The 24780-nt window shown below is 43.4% G+C and overlaps 1 protein-coding gene across 1 annotated transcript in view; it reads left to right on the forward strand.

The window, feature by feature from the left end:
- Dpp8 (dipeptidyl peptidase 8) overlaps positions 1 to 20080 on the forward strand; it is a 43453-nt gene extending 23373 nt beyond the window's left edge. The window contains exons 12-20 of the mRNA XM_051156687.1: positions 2027 to 2106; positions 5127 to 5279; positions 5519 to 5654; positions 7813 to 7958; positions 10964 to 11110; positions 12213 to 12365; positions 15203 to 15345; positions 15950 to 16061; positions 19382 to 20080. Of these exons, the coding sequence (XP_051012644.1) occupies positions 2027 to 2106; positions 5127 to 5279; positions 5519 to 5654; positions 7813 to 7958; positions 10964 to 11110; positions 12213 to 12365; positions 15203 to 15345; positions 15950 to 16061; positions 19382 to 19504 (1193 nt within the window). The 3' untranslated portion in view covers positions 19505 to 20080. The remainder of the gene's footprint in view (positions 1 to 2026; positions 2107 to 5126; positions 5280 to 5518; positions 5655 to 7812; positions 7959 to 10963; positions 11111 to 12212; positions 12366 to 15202; positions 15346 to 15949; positions 16062 to 19381) is intronic.
- The last annotated feature ends 4700 nt before the right edge of the window (positions 20081 to 24780 follow it).

A 24780-nucleotide genomic window follows, 5' to 3' on the forward strand; every position in this document is an offset into this window, starting at 1 on the left:
GTCTTTTTATTACAATATTTCATGCTTAAAAAGATTTTTAAAAAGGCTAATGACATAAAAAAGCCAGAAGGGTCAGTAAGTTCTATCCTTTTAAAAAAGATTACAGATTTAACTAGACAGATAAAAAGGTTGAAAAAAAAATGAAGGGATGAAAAAGCGGATAGAATTTTTGGTAATTGGGAGCGATAAAGGACAAAAAACAGAGAGACCAGGCTTGAGCGCGTATGGAGCAGGGGACAGGCTGGACCAGCACGCGGGCCAGAGAGACACCTAAGGACCCGTCCCGTGGAACGGATACCGGAAGGTTCACTCTTTTTCCCTTTAACCTTTTTTCCTTCTTGTGCAAGCTAGTTGGGTTGGATAATAAAGTTTAATTGTTAAAAAACAGAGCCAACAAATAAAGAACAATACTTTTAAAGCAATAAGGTATCCTAAAATGTGTTATTACTCAGTCAATATGAACATCAGAACGCGGTCCCTGCTCCCGTCAGCACCTGTCTTCCATGTTGCTTGGATACATTACATATATATCATATATACATAATATTCTTTTTTTTGCTTGCTCCATCTCAGTTTTTATACTTTGAAATTATGTTCACTTGGGTTTTTGAGGGGGCTTGTTTGTTTGTTTTTGTTTTGTTGGTTTTTTGAGACAGGGTTTCTCTGTGTAGCCATGGCCGACTTTGACTCGCTTTGTAGACCATGCTGGCCTCTAACTTACAGAGATCCCCCTGCCTCTGCCTCCCAGGTGCTGTTCACTTGATTTTTCTTTTGTCTTCTCCCTTTCATGGCTATGTGAAACTCTGGTTGCTCTGTAGAGACATGTTACATACGCTTCATTTCCTGTTCATCAAATAGCAAGCTGCAGTCTTTATCTCAGAAAGAAATTAAGCTGGTTCCTTAACTCACCATCCTTAGCCGTGACGCTGTACAGCTAGAGATCCAAGCAGCTGGAGGAGAGCAATGAGCTTTCGTCTTAGGTCTCTTCCCCTGAGAAGACCCCATCCAGACAGGCTTCCATGCAGCACGTGCCGCATTTGATATTAGTGTGCTTAAAAACAGCCAACTTATTTTTTGGCAAATGAAAAAGAATTGCATTACAATTTTTCTTCTTTGCTTTTAAAGTGGTTTGTTAAATTTATTGAACTAATGCCTTGTCAGCTTAGTAAACCGCCATGTTGGATCACTATCCAAGAAGGCCGGGCCTTCCTCTCTGGCTTTACCATAAGAGTCTATTTGGATCTGATGTGGTGACACGCTTCTTTGATTCCAGAACTCAGGAGGCAGGAGCAGGTGCATTGCTTTGAGTTCAAGAACAGTTGTAGGTCTATGTAGCCAATTCCAGGCCATCCAGGGGTACGTAGTAAAACCCTTTCTCAAAGAATCTGTGTTTTGCTCTCTGGAGGCAGAGGCAGGCAGACTCTGTGAGTTCCAGGACAGACAAGATTCCACAGAGAAACCCTGTCTTGAAAACCAAAGAAATGAAAAGGATCTATTGTTCTGGTTTCATGATTTCTGCATGAGTTGTTTGTTTGTTTGTCTGTTTGCTAGTTTTTTGGGGTTTGTTTTTTTTTTCATTATTCATGAATATTTTTAAAACTCCTAACTTGAGTTTGTCGTTGGGTTTTTTGTTTGTTTGTTTGTTTGAGACAGGGTCTTACTGTGTATCCCTCGCTGTCCTGGATCTCACTATGAAGACCAGGATGGCCTCAAACTCAGAGATCCCCCTTCCCCTGCCTCTCAAGCGCCAGGAGTAAAGGTGTCTGCGCCCATGCCTAGCTCAGGTTTTTAGCTGTAATTTTTAGTAACCATTTGAAACGGCTCAATTTAGTGCAACATTGTCAGCCATTGTGCTTCTCTAGTTCCAAAACAGTTGCATTAGCGCAAACCTAGCGGTGATGGTTTTGGTTTTGGTTTTGTTTTATTGCAGCTTTTTGGGAAAGACAGTTTAGAAATCTTTTCTACGTTGTTTCATTTGCTTATGATCTGGAATAAAGCACTGAATTTTGATTGTCTTCATCTTTAGGTGACTTCAAGTGTCCTGTCAAAGAGGAAATAGCAGTCACCAGTGGTGAATGGGAAGTCCTTGGCCGGCACGGATCTAACGTACGTTTTTTTATTTTACTATATGTTTGCTCAGCCTCTTCTCTGTGTATACAGTGCAGGAAAAAATGAATAGTGCAGTGTTTTATAATATTCCCTTAGGGCCTCGAAGAATGCAAGTTGTCACAAAGGAAAGTTTTAGTTTAATCAAAGGGTGGTGATGCACACCTTTACTTCCAGTATTTGGGAGGCAGATGCAGGGGAATCTCTGAGGTTGAGGGCAGCCTGGTCTGCATAGCAAGTTTCTGGACACCCAGAGCTATCTAGTAAGACCCTGTCTTTACATTTTTAAATTTTAAATTATAAAGCTCACCTGTTTGATGGCTGTAGTCATAAGATATATTGTAGTTACTAAAGACTGCCGTTTTCAATTATTTTATTATGTTTTTTGTGTGTGGGTGTTTTGACTACATGTATGTCTGTACCACATGTGTGCCGGGTGCCTGGGGAGGCCAGAAGAAGGCATCAGGTCCCCTAGAACTAGAGGCACAAACAGTTCCGAGCTCCATGCTCTTCTTGTGTTTAAGCACTGAGCCATCATTCCAGCCCAAGATTACCATTTTCAAATATATTGTTGCCATTTAGTAAGGAAACAGTTTGTATGTTTAGGGCTTAACAAAGTTGTGAGTTAGCAAATAACCTGAAAAATACTTTTAGACATGATAGACTGTTTCATATTTTTACATTGGAAATTGTATTTAGCATTTCTGAGATAGAAATTTTGTTTCATCCACCTGTTTATCTTATCTCACAGATTTAACCTTTTTAAAAAATATTTATTTATTTATTTATTGTATAGGAGTGCTTTATCTGCAGAAGAGGGCATCAGATCACATTATATATGGTTGTGAGCCACCATGTGGTTGCTGGAAATTGAACTCAGGACCTCTGGAAGAGCAGGTGGCGCTCTTAACCACTGAGCCATCTCTCCAGCCAGATTTAACCTTCTTAAGCTTATTAATAGGGAAGAGCTTGGCTCTGAGCCTGTGGCTTTTTATAACACTTCAATGAGAGCATTTGTTGGTAAGTTTTTCGGTCAGTGCTAGGGATTGGACTCTGCCTAAGAATGCAGGGCATGTGCTCTAGTGTTAGGCTGCATCCCAGCTATTTTTGTATTTTTTATTTTCTGCTGGATCTTTCTTGCTAAGTTGACCAGGTTGGCCTTGAACTTCACTCCGTAGAGCAGGTAGGCCTTGAATCTCATTGTGGAATTCTAGGTTCTAATAACAAAAATTATGCTTAGGTGCATTTCCTGAGCCATGGAGATGTCTCAGTAGGTAACATAACTTGCACAGCCAGAGGTGGATCCCTGGAACCCGTGTGGTAGGAGGAGAGATGTGACTCCCTCATTTTGCCGTCTATTTGCCACATACATGCTGTGGCATACTTCTTTGCATACATACACACAGGCAGACACATACACAAAACACATTTTTTTCAAAGATGTATTTATTATTTATACAGTATTCTGCCTGCCAGAAGAGGGCACCATATCTCATTATAGATTGTTGTGATTGTTGTAGATGTGGTTGCTGGGAATTGAACTCAGAGCCTTTGGAAGAGCAGTCAGTGCTCTTAACCTCTGACCTATTTCTCCAGCCCCACTTTTTTTTTTTTTTTTTTTAATTCCATGAATTGTAGTAGTTGGAGTTAAGAGCTACTAGATGATACTGACATAAAACCCAAATTTGTATGAGCAGAAGAATTATTTGGGCAACCTAAATGACTCTCCTGTTCGCCCTGTGTGCACCAATTGTTCATGTCACTCTAATTTTTGTGACCTGTTTGTTCTTCTCAAATCCTTCCTCTTTTTTTCTATATGTTTGCTCTGCTTTTTTGTCTTTATGTTGCCTTTTACCTCCTCAGCTTTTACGAGTCACTGTTCCACTCAGCCTTCTCACAGCAACAACTGAGTAAAGCCTTCAGGCCTGAGCTCGAGTCACTCTTTCTGTTTCAGTGATACTCAGAGTGTGGTCCCAGACCAAGAGTGGAGCATGCAGATCGCTTGGGACCATGTTAGAAGTGCAGATTTAGCTCAACCCAGTCCTTCCAGGAAACTGGTTGTAGGACCCAGCAATCAACCTGTCCAACATCCCTAGAAAGTCTAACCCTACTGAATATAAGTGCTTACATGAAACAGAAAAGATCCTTGCAGATGGACGTGAGGGCAGAGTAGGAAGGCCTGAGTCCCGACCGCTTCTGTGGTAAAACCAGCCTGACCTTCTGGAGAGCTAACACATGCCTGTGGGGATTCTTTTTTTTTTTTTGGGGGGGGGGGGTGGATTCTTGTATGTTGGTTTCCTATGGCAACTGTATTTATTTAGGAATGGATGCATCTACTTTACAAAGCTAATAATGAAGGGTGTGTGGGAGTATGTATGAGAGAAGGGCATTTAAAATGCTTTTAGAAATCTCCTATATCTCTATAAAATGTTTTGAATTCTAATAGATTATCAGTAGGCTAATAGAAAAATGAAAGAAAACCCTTAATTTAGATTGGTAGTTTGGGGAAGTTTTTAGTGGATTCAGTTCCAGATTGTCTAGATCTTATCCAGTGTCGGTACTTACAATAAATCTTGCCCTTACCTACTTATAAACTACAGTGTTGCTCAAGCTGCTTGGTTCCAGTTATTTTTCAACCCGATAGATAAAATGCTTTTGCAAATGTGTAGGAAAGATCTAAAAAAGTACTAAACTAACCTTGCACTGACTTCAGAGAGAAATAAAGTTAATCCCTTCCAAGTGGCAATGGGTATAATGTAGGGTGTCCCCGAGGGACAGCCTATAAGGAAATAATTGTCTTATTGTAAGGAAAATACACAGTGCAGTTGATCAGGACATTATCCCAAAATATGTAACTCAGCCTTTTACTTTCTGCATAAGACCTGGTTTTAGCCATAAGTAAAACTGGCTCACATTATCATTAGTAGCAAAATAAAGACAAAAGGAGATTGTGTACAAGATCTGTGTCACTGGCCTCGTCAGAATTGTGCCAGTATTGATTTGTGCTGTGATTTTTGCAGATCTGGGTTGATGAAGCCAGAAAGCTGGTGTACTTTGAAGGCACCAAAGACTCTCCTTTGGAGCACCACCTGTATGTGACCAGTTACACAAACCCTGGCGAAGTGGTGAGGCTGACTGACCGCGGCTACTCGCACTCCTGCTGCCTCAGCCGGGTACTGTGTCCCAACTGGGAGGGACCCTGTCATAGCAAAGCCTGTGTTCACATAACATTCCTTTTGAGTAATGTGTGGATTGGTGGCATTGGCCCACAGAAGCCTTGTCTAGGAGAAGCATGTGTGTGTGCATCAGTTGTCAAAGTCTCACTGTCCTCTTGCCCCAGCATTGGAGTGTGTAACTACAGGTAGCCTTCCTTGCTTTGCCTGAAAGCAGTTGTTGTCTGTCTTTTCTTTAGCATTGTGACTTCTTTATAAGTAAGTACAGCAACCAGAAGAATCCGCACTGTGTGTCCCTCTACAAACTCTCAAGTCCTGAAGATGACCCAGTTCATAAAACAAAGGAGTTTTGGGCCACCATTTTGGATTCAGCAGGTACCCCTTCCCTTGAACCCGGGCTTAACTAGGATTGGTATCACAGTGTACTGTGCCACTGTCCTGTGTCCATGTCTCTTGAGCTGTCTTCCCATTGCTCGGTCCTGCCTGCCCCGGACCTGCTGGGCTTCAGGTGGACCTCACTTCCTCTTTCTGTCCACTGTTGAATGAGCCGGGCTGCCTCTTGTCCAGGCAGAAGCATGTCTGGAAAGCCTTTCTGAAAGGCAGATTTAGAGAACCTAAACTAGTAAGACCTTTTGACCTTTTGAGCAGAGGTGACGCTTTAGGGCATCATCGGTTGGCTGCTTTCTGGAACTTTCAAGTCCTTACAGTGGCCATCTTAATAATAGCCAGCACCGTTGGTCACTGTGGGAGCAGAGAGCACTGTAGAAATATAGGCTTTCATTCTGTAGCCCAAGCTTGACCTTACTATGGAACCCAGGCTAACCTTGACCTTAGAAGTCCTCCTGCCTTGGCCTCCTAAGTGCTGTTATTTCAGGCATGAGCTGATTTACTTTTGTGATCTGTTTCTCAAATGCTGGCTTTCTTCTTTCTTTCTTTCTGTTTGTTTTTGTTTGTTTGTTTTGTTTTTCAAGACGGTCTCTCTGTTATTTTGGCCGTCCTGGACTCGCTTTGTAGACCAGGCTGGCCTGGAACTCACAGTGATCCGCCTGCCTCTGCCTCCCAAGTGCTGGGATTAAAGGCGTGTACCACCACCACCACCCGGCAAATGCTGACTTTCTATATTAGTTACTTTACAGGTCGCTATGGCGGAAGCAATTTATAGAAAGGTTTATTGTGACTCACCGTACAAGGTAGAATCCAAAATGAAGGGGGTTGAGGTAGCAGGAGCGTCAGGTGACTGGTCACATGACACCCATAGTCAGAAAGCAAAGAGAGATAGACTCAGCTGCTCAACTTCTTTTCTCCTTTTTATCCTGTTAGGGGCCCCAGCCTAGCCTAGCCTAGAATTAGCCTAGCCTAGAAACTCCCTCATAGGCATGCCCAGAGGTTCATTCACAACTGAAAAGATCCCTTATCACAGTGTTTGTGTGCCTGTGCATGTATGTGCCAGTGCGTGCATGTGTGCTTACACCCATAAAGGCTAGACCAGTCTGGCCTCTAACTCAGATATCTTCCTGCCTCTGTCTCCTCCCTACTGCTGGGATTAAATGTGTAAATGTGTGTGCCACCAACTCCTTAACAGCCCCTAGAATTTTTTTTCTTTTTTTTTTTCTTTTTGGTTTTTTGAGATAGGGTTTCGCTGTGTAGCCTTGGCTGTCCTGGACTTGCTTTGTAGACCAGGCTGCCCGCAATCCACCTGCCTCTGCCTCCCGAGTGCTGGGGTTAAAGGTGTGCGCCACCACACTCGGCCTAGAATTTCTTAAATGTAGAGAATAGACTGTTTCTTTTCTTTTAAAGATTTATTTAAGAATAGACTTATTGCTCAGGAGGCAGAGATTGGCAGATCGCTGTGAGTTCGAGGCCAGCCTGGTCTACAAAGTGAGTCCAGGATAGCCAAGGCTACACAGAGAAACCCAGTCTTGAGAGAGGAAAAAAAAAAAAAAAAAAGGCAAAGAATAGACTTGTTAGCTGGGCATGATGGCACATACCTGTGATCCCAGCACTCTGGGAGGCAGAGGCAGGCAGATCTCTGAACCCCAGGCCAGCGTGGTCTACAAAGTGAGTCCAGGATTGCCAAGGCTACATAGAGAAACTCTGTCTCAGGAAAAAAACAAAAACAACAGGAGCACAGCTGGTAATATGATAATAACCTCTGCTTGACATGACAGCACTGAGGAGAGGACCATAGAGCTTTGCTGAGACTCAGTTAAATACAAGGCCCTTGTGCCCTTCCCACAGCTGCTCCTCAGATGTGTGCTTTAACCACCAATAGGCAAGGACTGAGCTCAGCACTAGACACCATGTAGCTCTGCACCTAAGCACCTTCATGCTCCAAGGGCTAGTCAAAACTCGATGTTTGCGTCTTAAAATGACAATTTGATAGCCAGTCATTTTGTTTAAAAATGCCTGTTTATTGCTTATTTTAGCAGAGAGAGAGAAGTTGGGGAGGGAGCTGAGTGTCAGTGCTTCCTTCTTTGACTCTGGTTGCAGGGCTCCTCTGAGAACTTGTTTACTGCTCTGCTGCTACCCACAGGTCCTCTTCCTGATTACACCCCTCCAGAAATTTTTTCTTTTGAAAGTACTACTGGATTTACGCTGTATGGAATGTTATATAAGCCTCATGACCTACAACCTGGAAAGAAATACCCCACTGTGCTCTTCATATACGGTGGTCCGCAGGTGGGTATATACGCTCATATGAGCACACAGTTACACATGCACATGAATTTATATGAGTACATAAGCTCAAATAAACACACACATTTATATTTTTACGTGATTTTTATTTTATATGTATGAGCATTTTTGTCTGCACGTATGTCTGTGCACCATGTGCATGCCTAATGCCTACAGAGTTCAGAAGAGAGTGTCAGATCCCTTAGAACTGGAGTTACAGACTTTTGTGAGCCACCATTTGGGGGTTGGGACTCAAACCTGAAGCCTCTGGAAGAGCAGCCAGTGCTCTTAACTATGAAACCATCTCTCCAGCTACGGTTTTTTGGGTTTGCTCCCCCCCCCGCCCCCCAGACAGGGTTCCTCTCTGTAGCCTTGGCTGTCTTGGATGCACTTTGTACACCAGGCTGGCCTTGAACTCACAAAGCGGCCTTCCTCTGCCTCCCAAGTGCTAGCTAGAATTAAAAATGTGCACCACCACACCCAGCCTTTTTTTTTTTTTTTAATGTCTAGACAGTTCAGATAGAATTTGAAGGGTGGAAATGCTGATACACATTTATAATCCTAGCACTCAGGAGGCAGAAGCAGGAAGATTGCTGCCAGCAAGTGGATAATAGCATTAGCTTTGCAAGCATGAGTTCTAGTCCCACCACTCATGTAAAACGCTGGTGCACGCCTGTACACCTGTAGGGGTGAAGACAGGAGGATTACTAGGTTCGTGCAGCTCCAGGCTCAATGACAGACCCTGTTTGAAAGGAATAAGGCAAAAGAATGGCAGACCAGGACACCAGAAGCAGCCTTCTCTGCCCTCTGCACAGTGAGTTCGGAGTCCTAGCATGTGACGGCTGAGGAACGCCGCTGTTAAGCAGAGCGCTGTGCATGGGGAGCTGCTCCTCAGGCTTTTGGTGTTTTTGCCTCATGTTCAAATTCCAGCACCACAAAAATAAATTAAAATTTTAAATAAGATATTTATACCTAGTTGTATAAATTTTTCCATTGATTTCTTAAGTAAATTAGAATATAATTATAGCATTTTTATAATGCCATTCTTGGACTCAGCAATATCTTATAATTACATTCAATTATTTACTCTCTGGTACATCTAAACATATTGTACAGAAAACAAGGTAAAAGTAAACTAATGAAGCCATTAACTCTTGGATAATGAGCATAATCATGTCATATACTATGTTAAATCATTGCCATCAATAAGTATGTTTCATAAGCAAAATGGTGATAGCCTACATTATAGCTATTGGTACACAGCAGAAACATGCCAGTCAGGCCTCTGTTAAGACATGAGATTTAGTGGGTTGTGATGGCACACACCTTTAATCCCAGCATTAGAGAGACAGGCTGGCAGATTTCTGAGTTCAAGGCCAGTCAGCTCTACAGAGCAAGTTCCAGGATAGCCTGGCATGCATAGTGACACTACGGCCTGCCTCTACCTCCCAAGTGCTGGGATTAAAGGTGTGTGCCACCATGTCCGGCAGAACCACATTTTTTTATACATGAACCTTTTTTTTATGTATGACACTGGGCATTGAACCCAGGACTTCTTGCATACTAATTATTCAGTCCATGACTTGGCTACACAAGTAAATCTAAACTTTCCATTATCGTTAGCAGGAGGACACTCCAAAAAAAAAAAATTTTTTTTTAAATATTTTATAAGCTGAGCCTGGTGGAGTCAGAGGCAGGAGGATTGCAAGTTTAAAACCTGATTCATCTATTGAATGAGTTCATGTCCAGGCTTGGCAACTTAGTGAGACTCTTTCTAAAAATACAAGTAAAAAGGGACCTGAGGGCTGGGTGATGATGGTAGTGGCGCACGCCTTTAATCCCAGCACTCAGGAGGCAGAGGCAGGCAGATCTATGTGAGTTCGAGGCCAGCTTGGTCTTCAGAGTGAGTTCCAGCACAGCCAAGGCTACACAGGGAAGCCTTGTCTCTAAAAACAAAACAACAACAACAAAACAATGTGGAGAGGGTGGACCTGAGGCTGTAGCTCAGTGCTAAGTGTTGCCCAGCATGTGCAGGGCCATAGGTTCAGTCCCCACAACTACCAAACACACACACCAGTAACCTAGTCACCGTTACCAGCCACTGTCCAGTGCATCGTCACATGTGCTCTCCCATAACACTGCAGGGCAGTAGCTTGTTTATATCAGCATTACCCTAAACGCAGGACTAATGCACCATGCCGTGCCAGCTGTACTGTTGCGCGTGATCCCGTGGACCAGGTTTCATGAGTGCCCTGAGTTGGCTGAAACATGAGCATGCTGGGCGTGACCTACACATCTTTTTACTAGCTACAGCTCCGTTTCTAACAAACCACCAGATGCGTTTACATTCCTGGCCACTCTGAAGTGTAGTCTCTGGGGTGATAGAGTGATTTAAAAATTATGATACTTTTACACTAATTTGTCTACCAGGAAAAGGTAACTGATCATGGTGTTCATTAAAATGCTGCATTTTTCCACTGTCACTCAGCAACAACTCCAGAAGACAAGTGGGGAGGGACGATGTTCTTAATCGTCCCTGTCGCAGTAACTTGAATTGGATAGTCTTTGGAGCAGATAATTCATCAACTTTCTCTGTGGAGTAGATTAACTAACCTTACTTAAATCTTAATTGTCTGACCTAGAATGAAGCCTGCAGTCGTTTGGTATTTGCTGAAAAGGTTTGAGAATGAAACTAAGCACAAAGTAACATAAACATGCAAAGAAAGACCTGAGTAAATTTTAAAATGTATCTCTTCACACTTAAATTTTAAAGGCAAAATAATAGTAAGTAAACATTCAGCCTTCTCCACAGGGCACAGCAGCACTTGGGAGGAAGAAGCAGGTGGATCTCTGTGAGCTCGAGGCCAGCCTGGTATACGAGGGTAGATCCAGGGCAGCCAGGACTACACAGAGAAACCCTGTCTTGAAAAACCAAAAAATGCAGTGTCTTGCATCTCATGGTTGGCCTGCTGCCATGTAATTTCACTAAAGATGTGTTTCTTTCCCAGGTGCAGCTGGTGAACAATCGGTTTAAAGGGGTCAAGTATTTCCGCCTGAACACCCTGGCCTCCCTGGGTTATGTGGTTGTGGTGATAGACAACAGGGGATCCTGTCACCGAGGACTTAAATTTGAAGGCGCCTTTAAATATAAAATGGTGTGTGACCGTAGAACACTTTGTTTTCATTTTCTTACACATCATTTGAGTTGGGAGGAGTACCTGAGAGACAGAGTAAAGGAGAGAGTGTTAGAATTGAGCAGTGGGAAGAAAGGTCCAGTTGGGTTTACCTCAGGCTCACTCCTGGCTACCTAGATGTAACTCCCAGGAGCTGAAACAACCACTTCTGCGTAAAAATTCCCTCCAGTTCATGCTTTCACCGTACCACAAGGCAGCCCCTTTTAGCGTGCAGAGTCCTGTATACTACTGAGGCATAATTGAGATTTGTTCTGTCCTCTGTGAAGAGGGAAACCGACTGGTTAGTTCCTTCCTTGTGACAAGCCTCTTTCTCTCTGCAGGAAGCTTTAAATGCTACCTTTTAGAGATGCCCCAGGTCCTTTCTGCTGCTTTGGGAATGATGACAGTCCGATGTTCCTTTTGCACAATAAGGCAGTCCCTGTGGTTGCCAGCGTGTTGGGCATGCTGAGTAAGACATGAGATGGTCTCCCACAGCCAGTTCTTTGATCTTATGTTGTATTCTCATGTAAGTTTTTTTGTTGTTTTATTTTTTGGTTTTGGCTCCGTGAAGTGAGACTGTGTGCACTGGCAGGCCAAGTGATACCCGGGTGGTGCTGGTAGGAATTAAGACATCCAGAGCTTTGCTAGAGGTAACATGCTGGGAAAGAGGACGTCAGAGCCTTAGGAGTAGTGCCCTCTGTTTTACTGCACTAGCTGCTAAAAGGAGAATAAAACGAATCTCTTAAAAGGGCTGAATTTTTGTCTTTGGATAGAGGAAGGCTTGTTACAAGGAAGTTGCTGGCCTCTTAGCAGACAACAGAACAAATGGAGTGGGAGACACCCTGAAGCTGTGGGCACAGTGTGGGCAGTGACAGGAAAGAACTGATGACTGCATGGGACCTGAACTCCCAACAGGGTAGCAACAGAAGTAGTGGGCCTGTTCCTATAGATGCACTTTTGTTTTAAATTTCTTGAGGGAAAATAGAATGTCAGTAATTAGTAAACTCTAATCAGGGGAAAAAACTCCAGGAATTTTTAGTAAAAATTTTCTAAGACTAGTGAGCTCTTCCCCCTTTTTTGACAGGGTCAAATAGAAATTGATGATCAGGTGGAAGGGCTCCAGTACCTGGCATCTCAGTATGACTTCATTGACTTGGATCGTGTGGGCATCCACGGCTGGTCCTATGGAGGCTACCTCTCCCTGATGGCATTACTGCAGAGGTCGGATATCTTCAGGGTATGTGGCTTCTGCTGTATCGGGTTCTCTGTTTGTTTTGTTTTTGTTCACTTTTTAGCTTTTTGTTTTTTTAAGACAAAGTTTCTCTGTGTAGCCCTGCTGCCTTGGAACTCAAATCATAGACCAGGCTGGCCTTGAATTCAGAGATTTGCCTGCCTCTGCCTCCCAAGTGCTGGGATCAAACGTGTGGGCCACCACCACCTAGCTCTGTATTTGTTTTTGTATTTGGACAGAATTCTGTTTGTTTGTTTTTTTTCATAATTCTTTGTTAATTGTAGACACGTGAAAATAATAATTTTTTTTTTTAAGTTCATGATGTTGTCGGTATTGTAGAATGTTGGGCTTATGTGCTTTTTTTTTTTTTTTTAAGATGTATTTATGTATGTGAGTGCTCTGTCTTCATGCATAACCATTACAGATGGTTGTGAAACACCATGTGGTTGCTGGGAATTGAGCTCAGAACCTCTGGAAGAGCAGCCAGTGCTCCCAACTGCTGAGCCTTCTCCCCAGCCCCGGGTTTATGTGTTTTATAACATGGAAAATGTATCTTTTGTAATGTTGCTTTTTTAAAACACTTGTCAGCCTAAGCATCAGTTCATAACTACGTATATATGTCAAAGACTGATAGTCGTGATTAATAAAACACACACAGACTTACTAGGTTGAAACTATTTGTTTAATTACTGGGCTGCATCTCTGCCCTCGGCCCTGTGTGTCCTCTACAGCTAGCAGTGCTTAACACAGTGATTCCTCTGGGTCCAGTACAGGCCCTAAAAAGCATTTTGAATTAAGTGAATATTTACATGCTTGTCATTCTTGAAATTCTTAGAACTTTATAGTAGAGAAAATATATAAAGATTTTAAGGGGCTGGGGAGGTAGCTCAGAGGTTAAGAGCACTACCTGCTCTTCCAAAGGTCCTGAGTTCAATTCCCAGCAACCACATGGTGGCTCACAACCATCTATAATGTGATCTGGTGCCCTCTCTGGTGTACATGCAAATAGAACATTGTACACATAATAATAAATAAATATTTTTTAAAGATATTAATTACTAAGAAACTAGGGATGAGTGGGGAGATGAGATCTCTCTGCAGGTAAATCGATACCAATCCTGACCACCTGAATCTGATCCCCAGGCCTCAAGTGTTGGAAGGAAAGAGCCAACTCCTCTGAACTCTGACCTCCACAGCCATGTCATCTCATGTGTGCACCTACACAAATACACACATGCTTGTGCACATTCAATATAAATACATTTGGGGGGGATTGTTTGTTTGTTTGTTTGAGACAGGGTTTCTCTGTGTAGCCTTGGCTGTCCTAGACTCGCTTTGTAGACCAGGCTGGCCTCGAACTCACAGCAATCCACCTGCCTCTGCCTCCTAAGTGCTAGGATTAAAGGCATGTGCCACCATACCCAGCATAAAATGTAATTAAAAAAATAATTAGATTAGTTTAAAAAAAAAAAAAGAGTATAGTGAGATGCCTCCAAGCCTGACCAATTGGGCCAGTGCCCCACAGTGGAGGGAGAACAGCTGACATTCATGAGCATGACCACACTCACAGACAGATAGCTAGCTAGTTAAGTGTTTTTTAAAAATAGCAAAACTATGAATTAAGAGCAGTAATTTTGGGGTTGGAGAGATGGCTCAGTGGTTAAGAGCACTGACTGCTCTTCCAAAGGACCCAGGTTCAATTCCCAGCACCCACATGGCAGCTTACAACTGTCTGTAACTCCAGTTCCAGGGAACCTGACACCCTCACACAAACATGCTGGCAAAACACCAATGTAAATAAATTAAAAAAAAAATAAATGTAAATTTTTTTAAAAGAGCAGTAATTTTTATATGTCAGTAATATGGTTCTATTTTACAGTGAGTTGGGGTTTTTTTGGTTTTGGTTTTTTTGGGGGGGGGTTGTTTTGCTTTTTTCTTTTGAGACAGGGTTTCTCTGTAACCCCTGGCTGTCCTAGACTTGCTTTGTAGACCAGACAGGCCTCAAACTCACAGCAATCCAGCTGCCTCTGCCTCCCTAGTGATGGGATTAAAGGCGTGCACCACCACGCCCAACCCAAAATTTTTTAATTTTTTGTTTTGGGAGGTTCATTTTGATACAAGGTCTCTTGTGCCCTAAAGCTGGGCCTCTAATTCATGTGTGGCTGAAGATGGTTTTAATTTACAAGTGCTGGGATTACAAGTGTGCACCACCCTGGACCTTTATGAGAAGTAATCTTTAGGAACTAAAGAGCCAGGCATGGTAGCACGCACCTGCAATCCTGCAACCTGGCACAAAGAAACAGAAGGGTTGCCACCTTGAAGCCAGCCTGAGCTACATAATGAAACACTATCTTTAAAACAAAATAAATTAGAGTATCTAAATATAAAACTTTATAGAAGCCTTAAAATGAGGCAAGTTTTATTTACATATAGTCCAATTGCTTTTAAAAAAAAAAAAAAGCTAAAGAGGGGGAAACGTGAAACCATGGCTGCTTTTTGTCTATGGAGCTGGCAGTTCTCACGCCTGTTTCCCAGTAGGGAATGGGTTTTCACAGATGTCCTCACTCACTCTATTCAGTATCTGCTTTGAAAAAAGGAACTCAGTTTGTCTTTCAACTGTCCCAGTTTCAGGGCTTGGGGTGGGGTGTGCCTGTGGGACATGAAGCTTACTGACTCACAGACTATCAGATTTGTGACCTTGGCACCTGACTTCAGGTTTCTGTGCCCAGTTGTTGGGACTCAAGCCTTGAAAGGATAATTTTAGCTTATACATTTGCAGTTGTAAGTTATTTTTGCTAGCACTCTTTCCTGGGACACAGCTGACTGCCCATGTTGTCATGCAGGTTGCTATTGCTGGGGCCCCAGTCACTCTGTGGATCTTCTATGATACAGGATACACGGAGCGCTATATGGGTCACCCTGACCAGAACGAACAAGGCTATTACTTAGGATCTGTGGCCATGCAAGCGGAGAAGTTCCCTTCAGAGTAAGTTCATGCTTTAAAATTAAGGCTATCAGTTTTAAATGATGATAAAAACTAAATACTGAAAATTTAAATTGTTTTAGAAATATTAAAAAGTTCATTTTTTTCCTTCCTCAGTCTGCGAGTTGAGCCCAAACCATTGCATAGACAGGTGTTCTGTCATTAGCTGCTAAACTGCTAGAGTGACATGGATGTCACTCAGCAAAATTAAAAAATAGTTCAGATACAGTATTGGGAGGAGACTTTTTTTTTTATATATATAATTAGGTTTATTTATTTATCTTTATAAATTATATTTGAAGCAGTTGCTTACACTGAAAAAAATTAAGTCCATAATTGTGTCAGAGTGGAAGAAAGGCTGTCAGCTTTGGTGTTTCCACAGATGTACTCTAGGAATATGCAGTGAGTATTAACCAGAAGCGGAACTTGCTTTTCTTTCATTCGTCTTTGCATGTGGCATCTGATGCTACAGATTTAATACTGAGAAAAACAGGTCCTCCTCCCAGCAGCGTGGTAGCACTAGTTGCCCGCAGTTGAAGGAGCTGAGCGGTCAGGCCTCACGCTCGCCTTCTGTGTGCCTAATCCTCCACTGTTCTCACTCCTCTAGACCAAACCGCTTGCTGCTCCTACACGGGTTCTTGGATGAGAATGTTCACTTTGCACACACCAGCATCCTGCTGAGCTTCTTAGTGAGGGCTGGAAAGCCGTACGACTTACAGGTGGGTTGTTCTACAAACTCGAGGTGGTAGTAAACAGTTAAAGATTACTCTAAAACCTAACAAAATGAGTGCTGACTGCTCTTTCAAAGGACCTGGGTTCAAATCCCAGCACCCACATGGCACCTCACAACTGTCTGTAACTCCAAGATCAGACACCCTCACACAGACATGCAGGCAAAACACCAATGCACATAAAATTAAAAAACAAAAACCAGCCGGGCGTGGTGGTGCACGCCTTTAATTCCAGCACTCAGGAGGCAAAGACAGGTGGATCGCTGTGAGTTCGAGCCCAGCCTGGTCTACAAAGTGAGTCTAGGACAGCCAAGGCTACACCGAGAGACCCTGTCTCAAAAACCCAAAAAAGCAAAAACAAAAATCTATCAACTGAAGGCAGAAGAAACTCAGGCCTGTTCAGTTGCATGCCTTAGGTGTCTGTTTTTTCAGCCTGTAGGCCTGGAAATGGCGGCTGAACCCACTCACTGTCTTATTTTGTTTCCACTCCCTCTTTCAATGGATGAGGAAATAGTATACAATTTCATTGTTGTAAGAGGGTTTTAAGTCACCTGGAGAGGTGACTTAACTAACACCTAGAACTTCAGCTCCAGGAGATCTGACATCTTTTCTGGTCTCCATGAACTCTTGCATACAAAGGGTGCTCAGACACACGCGCGCGCGCGCACACACACACACACACACACACACACACACACACACACACACACACACACACACACGAAAAGATAAATAAGTCCTTTTTTGGTTTGGTTGGTTTGTTTGAGACAGGGTTTCTCTGTGTAACCTTGGCTATCCTAGACTTGTAGACCAAATTGGCCTCAAACTCACAGAGATCACCTGCCTCTGCCTCCCTGAATGCTGGGATTACAGGTATGTGCCACCATGCCTGGCTAAGTCTTGTTTTAAAAGACCTGATTACAAATCTTTTACTCTTCGTTCACATTGTTATGCAAATAAAACTAATGGGTTACCCTTCTTCATAGCTCCCTTATGAAAAATAAATAAAGATGTTGAAGAAGGTTTTAAGACAAATTGCTTTTAGCCAGGTGGAGTGTTACATACCTGTAATCCCAGCTCTTGGGCAGTAGAAACAGGAATATCAGGAGCACAGTGCTGCATAACACGTTAGAGGCTAGGCCACATGAGGTGCAGCTCTACACACACACACACACACACACACACACACACACACACACACACACACACACACACACACACACACACACGCATGTGCGCGAGCCACTAGTCCCTTTTGTTCCTTAAGATTATATGTCCATGAGAAACTATACCTTACCTTTTGATATGTCAGTTGACATTTCTGCCCGGTTAAACTGAGATATTTGTCTATAGTAGCAGTTTCAAGCCTTTTGATTGCAGAAGTCCTTTACATACCCCAGAGTCTTGTTTGTGTGGGTTATGTCTGTCAGTATTTCACACTGAGCACACTGACACATGCAGGATGAGGCAGGTGAATCAAGAATTGACGGCCCACCTGGGCTACATAGTTCCAGAAAGGGGGAGATACATAGTGAGACCATGACTCAAAAACACCCCAAGCCCCATAGGATATTAAAACTGAGGTGAATGTTTATTTTAAAGAAACAGTAATAAATAACTATATGTTAGCACAAATCACATTAGCTTGGTTGAAAAATGTTCCAAAATAACTTCCTGAGAAAACTGTTGTTCTTTTCCTTTTGGTGATGTTCCTTTTGTTAGCTAGGATTATAGACATGTGCCCCAGGCCCATAGTTTCTTTCTCTCTCTCTCTCTCTCTCTCTCTCTCTCTCTCTCTCTCTCTCTCTCTCTCTCTCTCTTTTTTTTTTTTGTAGACCAGGCTGGCCTTGAACTCACAGCAATCCACCTGCCTCTGCCTCCTGAGTTCTGGGATTAAAGGCGTGTACCCCCACCAAGGCGTGTACCCCCACCACCCAGCTAATGTTTTCTTTTTTTCTTTTTTTAAAGATTTATTTATTACATATACAGTGTTCTGCTTGCATGGATGCCTGCACACCAGAAAAGGGCACCAGATCTCATTTTAGATGGTCATGGAATTCAGGACGTCTGGAAGCACAGACAGTACTATTAACTGCTGAGCCATCTCTCTAGCCCTTTTTTTTTTTTTTCCATGCCCATATGCCCATCCAGTGCTCTGCCTGTATGTACATCTGCAGGCCTGAAGGGCATGGGATCATGTTGCAGATGGCTGTGAGCCACCATGTGGTTGCTGGGAATTGAACTCAGGACCTCTGGAAGAGCAGTCAGTGCTCTTAACCACTGAGCCATCCCTTCAGCCACCACATGCCTGTATTTTTATAGTCCTACCTACAATAGTATACAACTGAGGTGAAGTGAACTGCTGGTTAAAGCATCATGTAGCTTAAGGATTAAAAAGACATCTACCAAGCCAGGCATAGATGTCCCAGGGTAATATAATGCCTTATCTCACACCAAGCCAGGACACTACCACTTGTGAATTCATTAATTTTATATTGTTGGAGCAGCATAGTAAATCCAGTGAATAAAGCACATTCAAGATGAGTTGCCTACAAGTTTGGGGTTTTGTTTTGTTTGGTTTGGTTCGGTTGTTTTTTGATTTTTCGAGACAGGGTTTCTCTGTGTAGCCTTGACTGTCCTGGACTTGCATTATAGACCAGGCTGCCCTCGAATTACAGTGATCTGCCTGCCTCTGCCTCCTGAGGTATGCGCCACCACACCAGGCTACCTACAGATGTCTTTTCTTTTCTTTTCTTTTCTGTTTTTTTTTTTTTTTTCAGAGACAGGATTTCTTTGTGTAGCCTTGACTGTCCTGGACTCACTTTGTAGACCAGCCTACAGTTTTCTTAAAGTAGTTGTTTGTGTTGTTTTGTTTTGTTAGCAAGATTTCACTATGTAGGTCAGGCCAGCCTTAAAGTCATGATCCTCCTGTCTCTACCTTCCATGTGCTGGCTGGGAGATAGTTTAGACCTCATACGGCCTTTGGTTTCCAAGGCCTCTTGGAAGCCTAGCGACCACACTCGGGCATCGAACCACTGAAGAGCCTTCCTGAAGCTTTACGGAGGGTAAAGACTCCTAAGCCTTGGGATAATGTGTATTAATGTGATACTACAGAGAGGCGCTGTTCCATTCTGACAATCCAGTTAGAAACCTCTGGAAAGCATCCTAGCACATGGGAGCCAGAGAGAGGAGAGTCTGGAGTTTGAGGGTATCCTTGGCTGCATGGTAAGCCTGGATATGTTGAGAACGTTTTGGAAAGAAGAGCATCACTGAACTTTGCCTCCTTGCCTCTGCTCTCTGTTGTGCAGATCTACCCTCAGGAGAGGCACAGCATCCGAGTGCCTGAGTCTGGAGAGCATTATGAGCTGCACCTGCTGCACTACCTTCAGGAGAACCTTGGCTCACGTATTGCTGCCCTGAAAGTGATATAGCCCTGACCTGTATAGAACTTGCTGTACATTGTCTAACCAAACAAGGAGGGTTAGTCATTAGAGAAGCCGGAGTTGATCCTGCTTTGGTACCCGACACATAAAATCTACTTCTGAAAGTAAATTTGGTGCCATGCAGAAATCTGCAGTTCGTGGATAGTAATCTAATACCTTAACCATGCACACAGAACTGAGTGTTCCCAAGAGATTCATCAGTACCTTGAGGATACTAAAAGAAGCAAGGCATCAGCGCCACATATTCAAACTAGCCTGTTTTCACTTTTACTAGCAGTATAAGCCTCTCGGACTTAATTAATGGATTTTACAGTATACTTCTGAATTTGTTAAAATATGATGATAGTAGAGATTGATTTGGCTCAATTCCAGGATCTCTGACTAGTTATGGGTTCGATAGCACTTATGTCTAACTGAATAGCTTATGCTTCGTCACTTGGGGTGTACCCAGCATGTCATGAACTAATTACTATTAAGCTTATGACTTTCCCAGTCATTAATGATTTTTCAAGGATAATTTAGTGGCCTCCTAAAGATATTTACTTAAGCTCTGACCAGTTTTTTTTAACCATTTAAACAGCATCTAGCATAATCCTCTTTTTTCTTCAATGGTATGATGGAGTGGAGTTTTCTTTCACATAAAGGCAAGTAACTGTAGTGTGAGTGTAATCACAAGTCTCAAGATGTTGACAATTACACAAGCCAGGCGTGGTGGTACACACCTGTAATCCCAGCACTCAGGGAGGCAGAGGCAGGTGGAGTGCCTTGAGTTCAAGGCCAGCCTGGTCTACAAAGCAAGTCCAGGACAGCCAGGGCTACACAGAGAAACCCTATCTCAAAGAAAGAAAGAAAAAGAAAAAAACAAAAACAAAAACAAAAACAAACAAAACAGATGTTGACAATTACAGGCAAAAAAAAAAAAAAATGTTTTTAATCGAATTATTTGAGAGCTTGAAAATTAGCAGACAAGTTTTTTTCTCCTTTTAGGAACAGAAAATGTACACATTTGCCTGTACTCTGAAACTATAATGGTGCCTGTTTCCATTTGACCTTTCCTTAATTAAAGTGTTCCACAGTTTCCAAGAGGTAGAAGGACTACAGAGGGAAGGGGGAGACCCTGGTGCAGGGAGTGATGGACAAAGGAGGCAGCAGGGCTCGGCCTAAGACCTGAGCAGAATAGTCCAGCAGAAATACTCTTGAGAAAAGCCGGAGTAAATGGAACCTCCCCTGTGGCTGGGAGCCAGGCTCCGCCAGCACAGCCCCAGGGGCAGGTGTTTTATAATTCCAGGTTTTGGTTATCTTTCCTTTCAACTTTAGAAACCTTACAAATCTAAACTTTTAACTTTTTTATTTGAATGTAATTTAGATATCACTAGCTTAAAATAAAAAGGTTTCCAGATCACTTCTTTGCTGTGAGCTAATCCCTGACAAACCATGGCCCTCTCTGTTTTGAAAGCCTATCAATAGTTTTGTAACTAGGCCATAACAGTCTCCTGGTTTAGCCTCCCTGCTTAACTACAAAGAGAACACATGAGCTTTCATGTGCTGGTCGGTATCTTCCCTTCGGGCCTTCCAGTATTAAATGGGTCCCTTTGGAGCCAGGCACCTGTGGGTTTGACTCTTTTAAATCACAAACTCCAGTGTTTGTAGGCAGTCACCATAAAAATCCAAGAAAACTTGCTCTGCTTCTTTCTCACTGCCACATCAGATCCCTTTCCAAGAGAGGCCAGGGAGGATGAAGACTGTCAGCTGAGAGGTGGGTGGCTTGGTGACCGTGGCCTTCTGTCCTGGGAAGGGAGGGCTGGGCCTTGCCAGCTGTGTATTTATGCTGTATGATAGATTCCACGCTTTTTCTTATTGTCTATTTTGACTTTCATGCTTATGACATTTTCTCGTGCCAAAATTTGTTTATATTTTTCAAGTTAAATTAAACTGATTTGGATAACTTTCCTTCCCCAACAAATATTTCCCTTATGATTTAAGTATCTATTTTGACATTGAGGGTGGCATTTGCTGGAGCCTCCAAGGGCAGCTCCTCACATTCCTGGTAGGAGTGACACAACCTCCCATTGCCCCCACCCTCACCCAGCCCCATCGAAGTCTTTCCCCTTTATGCTTGCTTTGTAATGAGACATCCCTTATTTTACACAAACAAGCCTTAGAAAACCTCACTTATCCTAGATTCTTCCCGCCTTCTCTCCTACTGTCCCGGGAATACATTTACAACTGTCATTAAATGCTGTCCTGCTTCTCTAAGGGGAAAGTGCTTGACTCACAGGCAGAAAGGTGCCATGACCGGGTTTGCTTGTCAACACCAGTGTGAAAGGCATAAGTCAGTGGGAGCAATCAGAAACCATTCTAAAACTCTGCATGTCGGTGAAAGCGGCAAGAGTCCGTGAAAGTACAAGTTTCACCTACCAAAGTGGGGTTTTCACAGGCTTAGTGACACGCACACAAAGTGGGGTTTTCACAGTTTAGTGACACGCACGCTTGAGCAGCGGGTAACGGTTCTCAACATTCAGAGCACCAGGGCACCGAGCACAAGAAATGGAGTCTTGAGCCTGCTCTCGGAAGCCTGAGCTCATCAGTTTGGGTGGAGCCCAGGAGCACGTGCTTTTAGCACAGTGAGCTTCCTGGGCGCTTTCAGTCATGTCTGCAGGCTGCTTTTGTAAACTTTCTGTAAAGAACGCAGTTGCAGTCAGAGAACAGTTGACTTATACAGTAGATGGTTGTTACGAACCCAAAACAGACCACAGACCCACTCACCTTGGATGACTGCTCACCTCCTCTTGAAGAAGCAGGAACGAGTATTCTTCATGCCCTTGGTCTGAAACTGTATTTGGGGATAATGACTTTGTCCCGCTTCTTCCAAAGCCTCACACAGGAAGACGCAGTCACGATGCAATTTTGTCCCTTTAAACCCCTGAGCCATGGTTGGGAGGGGCAGGGTATGCTTTTGTTCAGGTGTTTTCTGCCTTTACCACACAGTTCTCTCTGCAGGTGGGATGAGTCTAGTCAGAGCTCTGTTGTTACAGAATTACACATTTTCCAGCTGGAACCAACCTTTAACTTAGCCCAGTGTTCTCATTTGCTAGTGGAAAAGCCTGTGTTCTAGAGAGAAAGAAGCACACCCAGGACCCCACAGTTGGCTAGTACTCAGAGCCAGGCTCCATCCAAGGCCTGCCTCGTGGTAGTTATGTGATATTTAAGAAAGGTAGGGCTTTTAAAAAAGTATTTATATGTTTCTATAAAACATTTTAAAGGAAACCACATAAAATGGTTCATTTTTCTTTCTAAGTAAATGCTAAGCATGCTTATTAATGAAGCAGCACTGACAAGTGTGTGACGTTCTGGAGTTAATTGGAATCATCACACTAGATGTCTTCCCTGGGGTCGTGGGAGGTGGGGACACAGGAGCCCGTCGTACAGCTTACTTGATGTGAGACCAGAGCCTCAGCCAGGTCTAGACTATGTAATGCAAGAGCGTCCTTTCCCTGCAGATGGAAGGGAACTGAAAACACCCCACACTGCGGCCTCCCCGCCCCCCACCCTCTCAACCAACCATTAGCACAAGCAAGATGCTCAGCTCTAGACAGTTGTTCTGGAGGTCCCCTGCAAACACAGATGCTATCTTTGTATGTTTGGTTTTTAAGTAACCATAATACAAATTTATGTTGTTTTCAGCAAAATTGGAATTGGAGGTCTTTAAGTTTAGCGCATTAAAGTGCCTGCTGTTTCAGCACTGACCTGCATGTCTCTCTCCAGTAAGCATATGGGTCTCCTCATTTTCAGTCCCATGGCTTTTAATCATGTGATGTGAAGCATTAGTTTTGCTGCATTTTATTACAGGTTCTTGGTTGCAATAAAGATGCTGCTGAAATTAATTGACTTCAGTGTTCCTTGCCCCTCTGCTCTTCCCCGTTACCCCATCTGTACAGCCTTGCTCTGATGATTCACAACTGTGGAGGGACCGATACACAAGGTCATGTGCTTGCCATGACGGGAGGTGTTGTGGTTAGGTTGCAGGGTTGTGTGGGAGTTACAGTACAAACACTTGGGTGGGAGGTGTGTGGAGTGCTTCTTGGTACCTGCTGGAGGTTCCCAGATGCCAGAGCAGAGGGTGCTTGGAGCCAGGGACTAACAGATACCCCCTGAGCAGCTGGGGGCTCTGGCATACATCACTGACAGTTGGTAGGGGGTTGTACAGGTTCGGAACGTTTTTCAGAGGGTTCAGTGTATTGCTTTAATCTGTAATTGTAATTACTTATGCTGTGCACAAGTGTGGAGGTCAGAGGACAACCTATAGAAATCAGTGCTGTTCCCACCATGTGCACGCCAGGCACTGCACTCAGATATCAGGCTTGGCAGCAAACACCTTTAACTGCTGTGCCATCCTTCTGGCCGGGCGTAGTGTTCTTTCTTTGACAATTCTGAAGGTTTTGCCCTCAGTATTTTCCCAGTTGTGGTACAGACCCAGGGCCTTTGGCATGCCAGGAATGTACTCAGCCTACGAGCTCAGTGTCCAACCGGACAATTCTGATTTTTCACAGCAGCTTTGAGTTTGTTGATGCCCCAGAACAGAGACTTTGTCTGGATTCTGTGGCTCTCTGTAGTTAGGTTTAAAACACTGTGTGAGCAAACAGGTTAAGCCAACCATGACTGTCTCTTATATATATAAAAATTAGGAATTAAAATCATATTTAAATAAGGTAATTTTGGGGCTGGAGAGACAGATCAGGAGAGCACTGGCTGCTCTTCCAGAGAACCTGGGTTTAAATCCCAGCACTTGACATAGCAATTAATAACCATTTGTAACTTCAGTTCCAGGGGATATGGGGCCCTTTTCTCACATCTTCTCACATTAAGTGCACAAAGCATATTCATGGTATACATAATGCAGGCAAAACACTCATACACATAGTGTACATTATGCATAATGCATAATAAAATAAAAATTAAGTAAGCCAGGCAGTGGTGGCACATGCCTTTAATCCCAGCACTCAAGAGGCAGTGGCAGGCAGATCTCAGTTCAAAGCCAGTCTGGCCTACAGAGGGAGTTCCAGGATGGCCAGAGCCACACAGAAACCCTGTCTTGAAAAGCCTGGGGTGGGATGGGGGGCGGCAGAGGGGTGGGAGAGATAGAAGAATTCTAGCTGGGCCGAGGTAGCATATGCCTTTAATGCCGGCACTCAAGACGCAGAGGCAAGTGGATCTTTGATTTCAAGGCCAGTATGGTCTACAGAGTGAGTTCCAGGATAGCCAAG

This window comes from Acomys russatus, chromosome 14 (genome assembly GCF_903995435.1).
Source record: "Acomys russatus chromosome 14, mAcoRus1.1, whole genome shotgun sequence".
Classification (NCBI taxonomy): domain Eukaryota; kingdom Metazoa; phylum Chordata; class Mammalia; order Rodentia; family Muridae; genus Acomys; species Acomys russatus.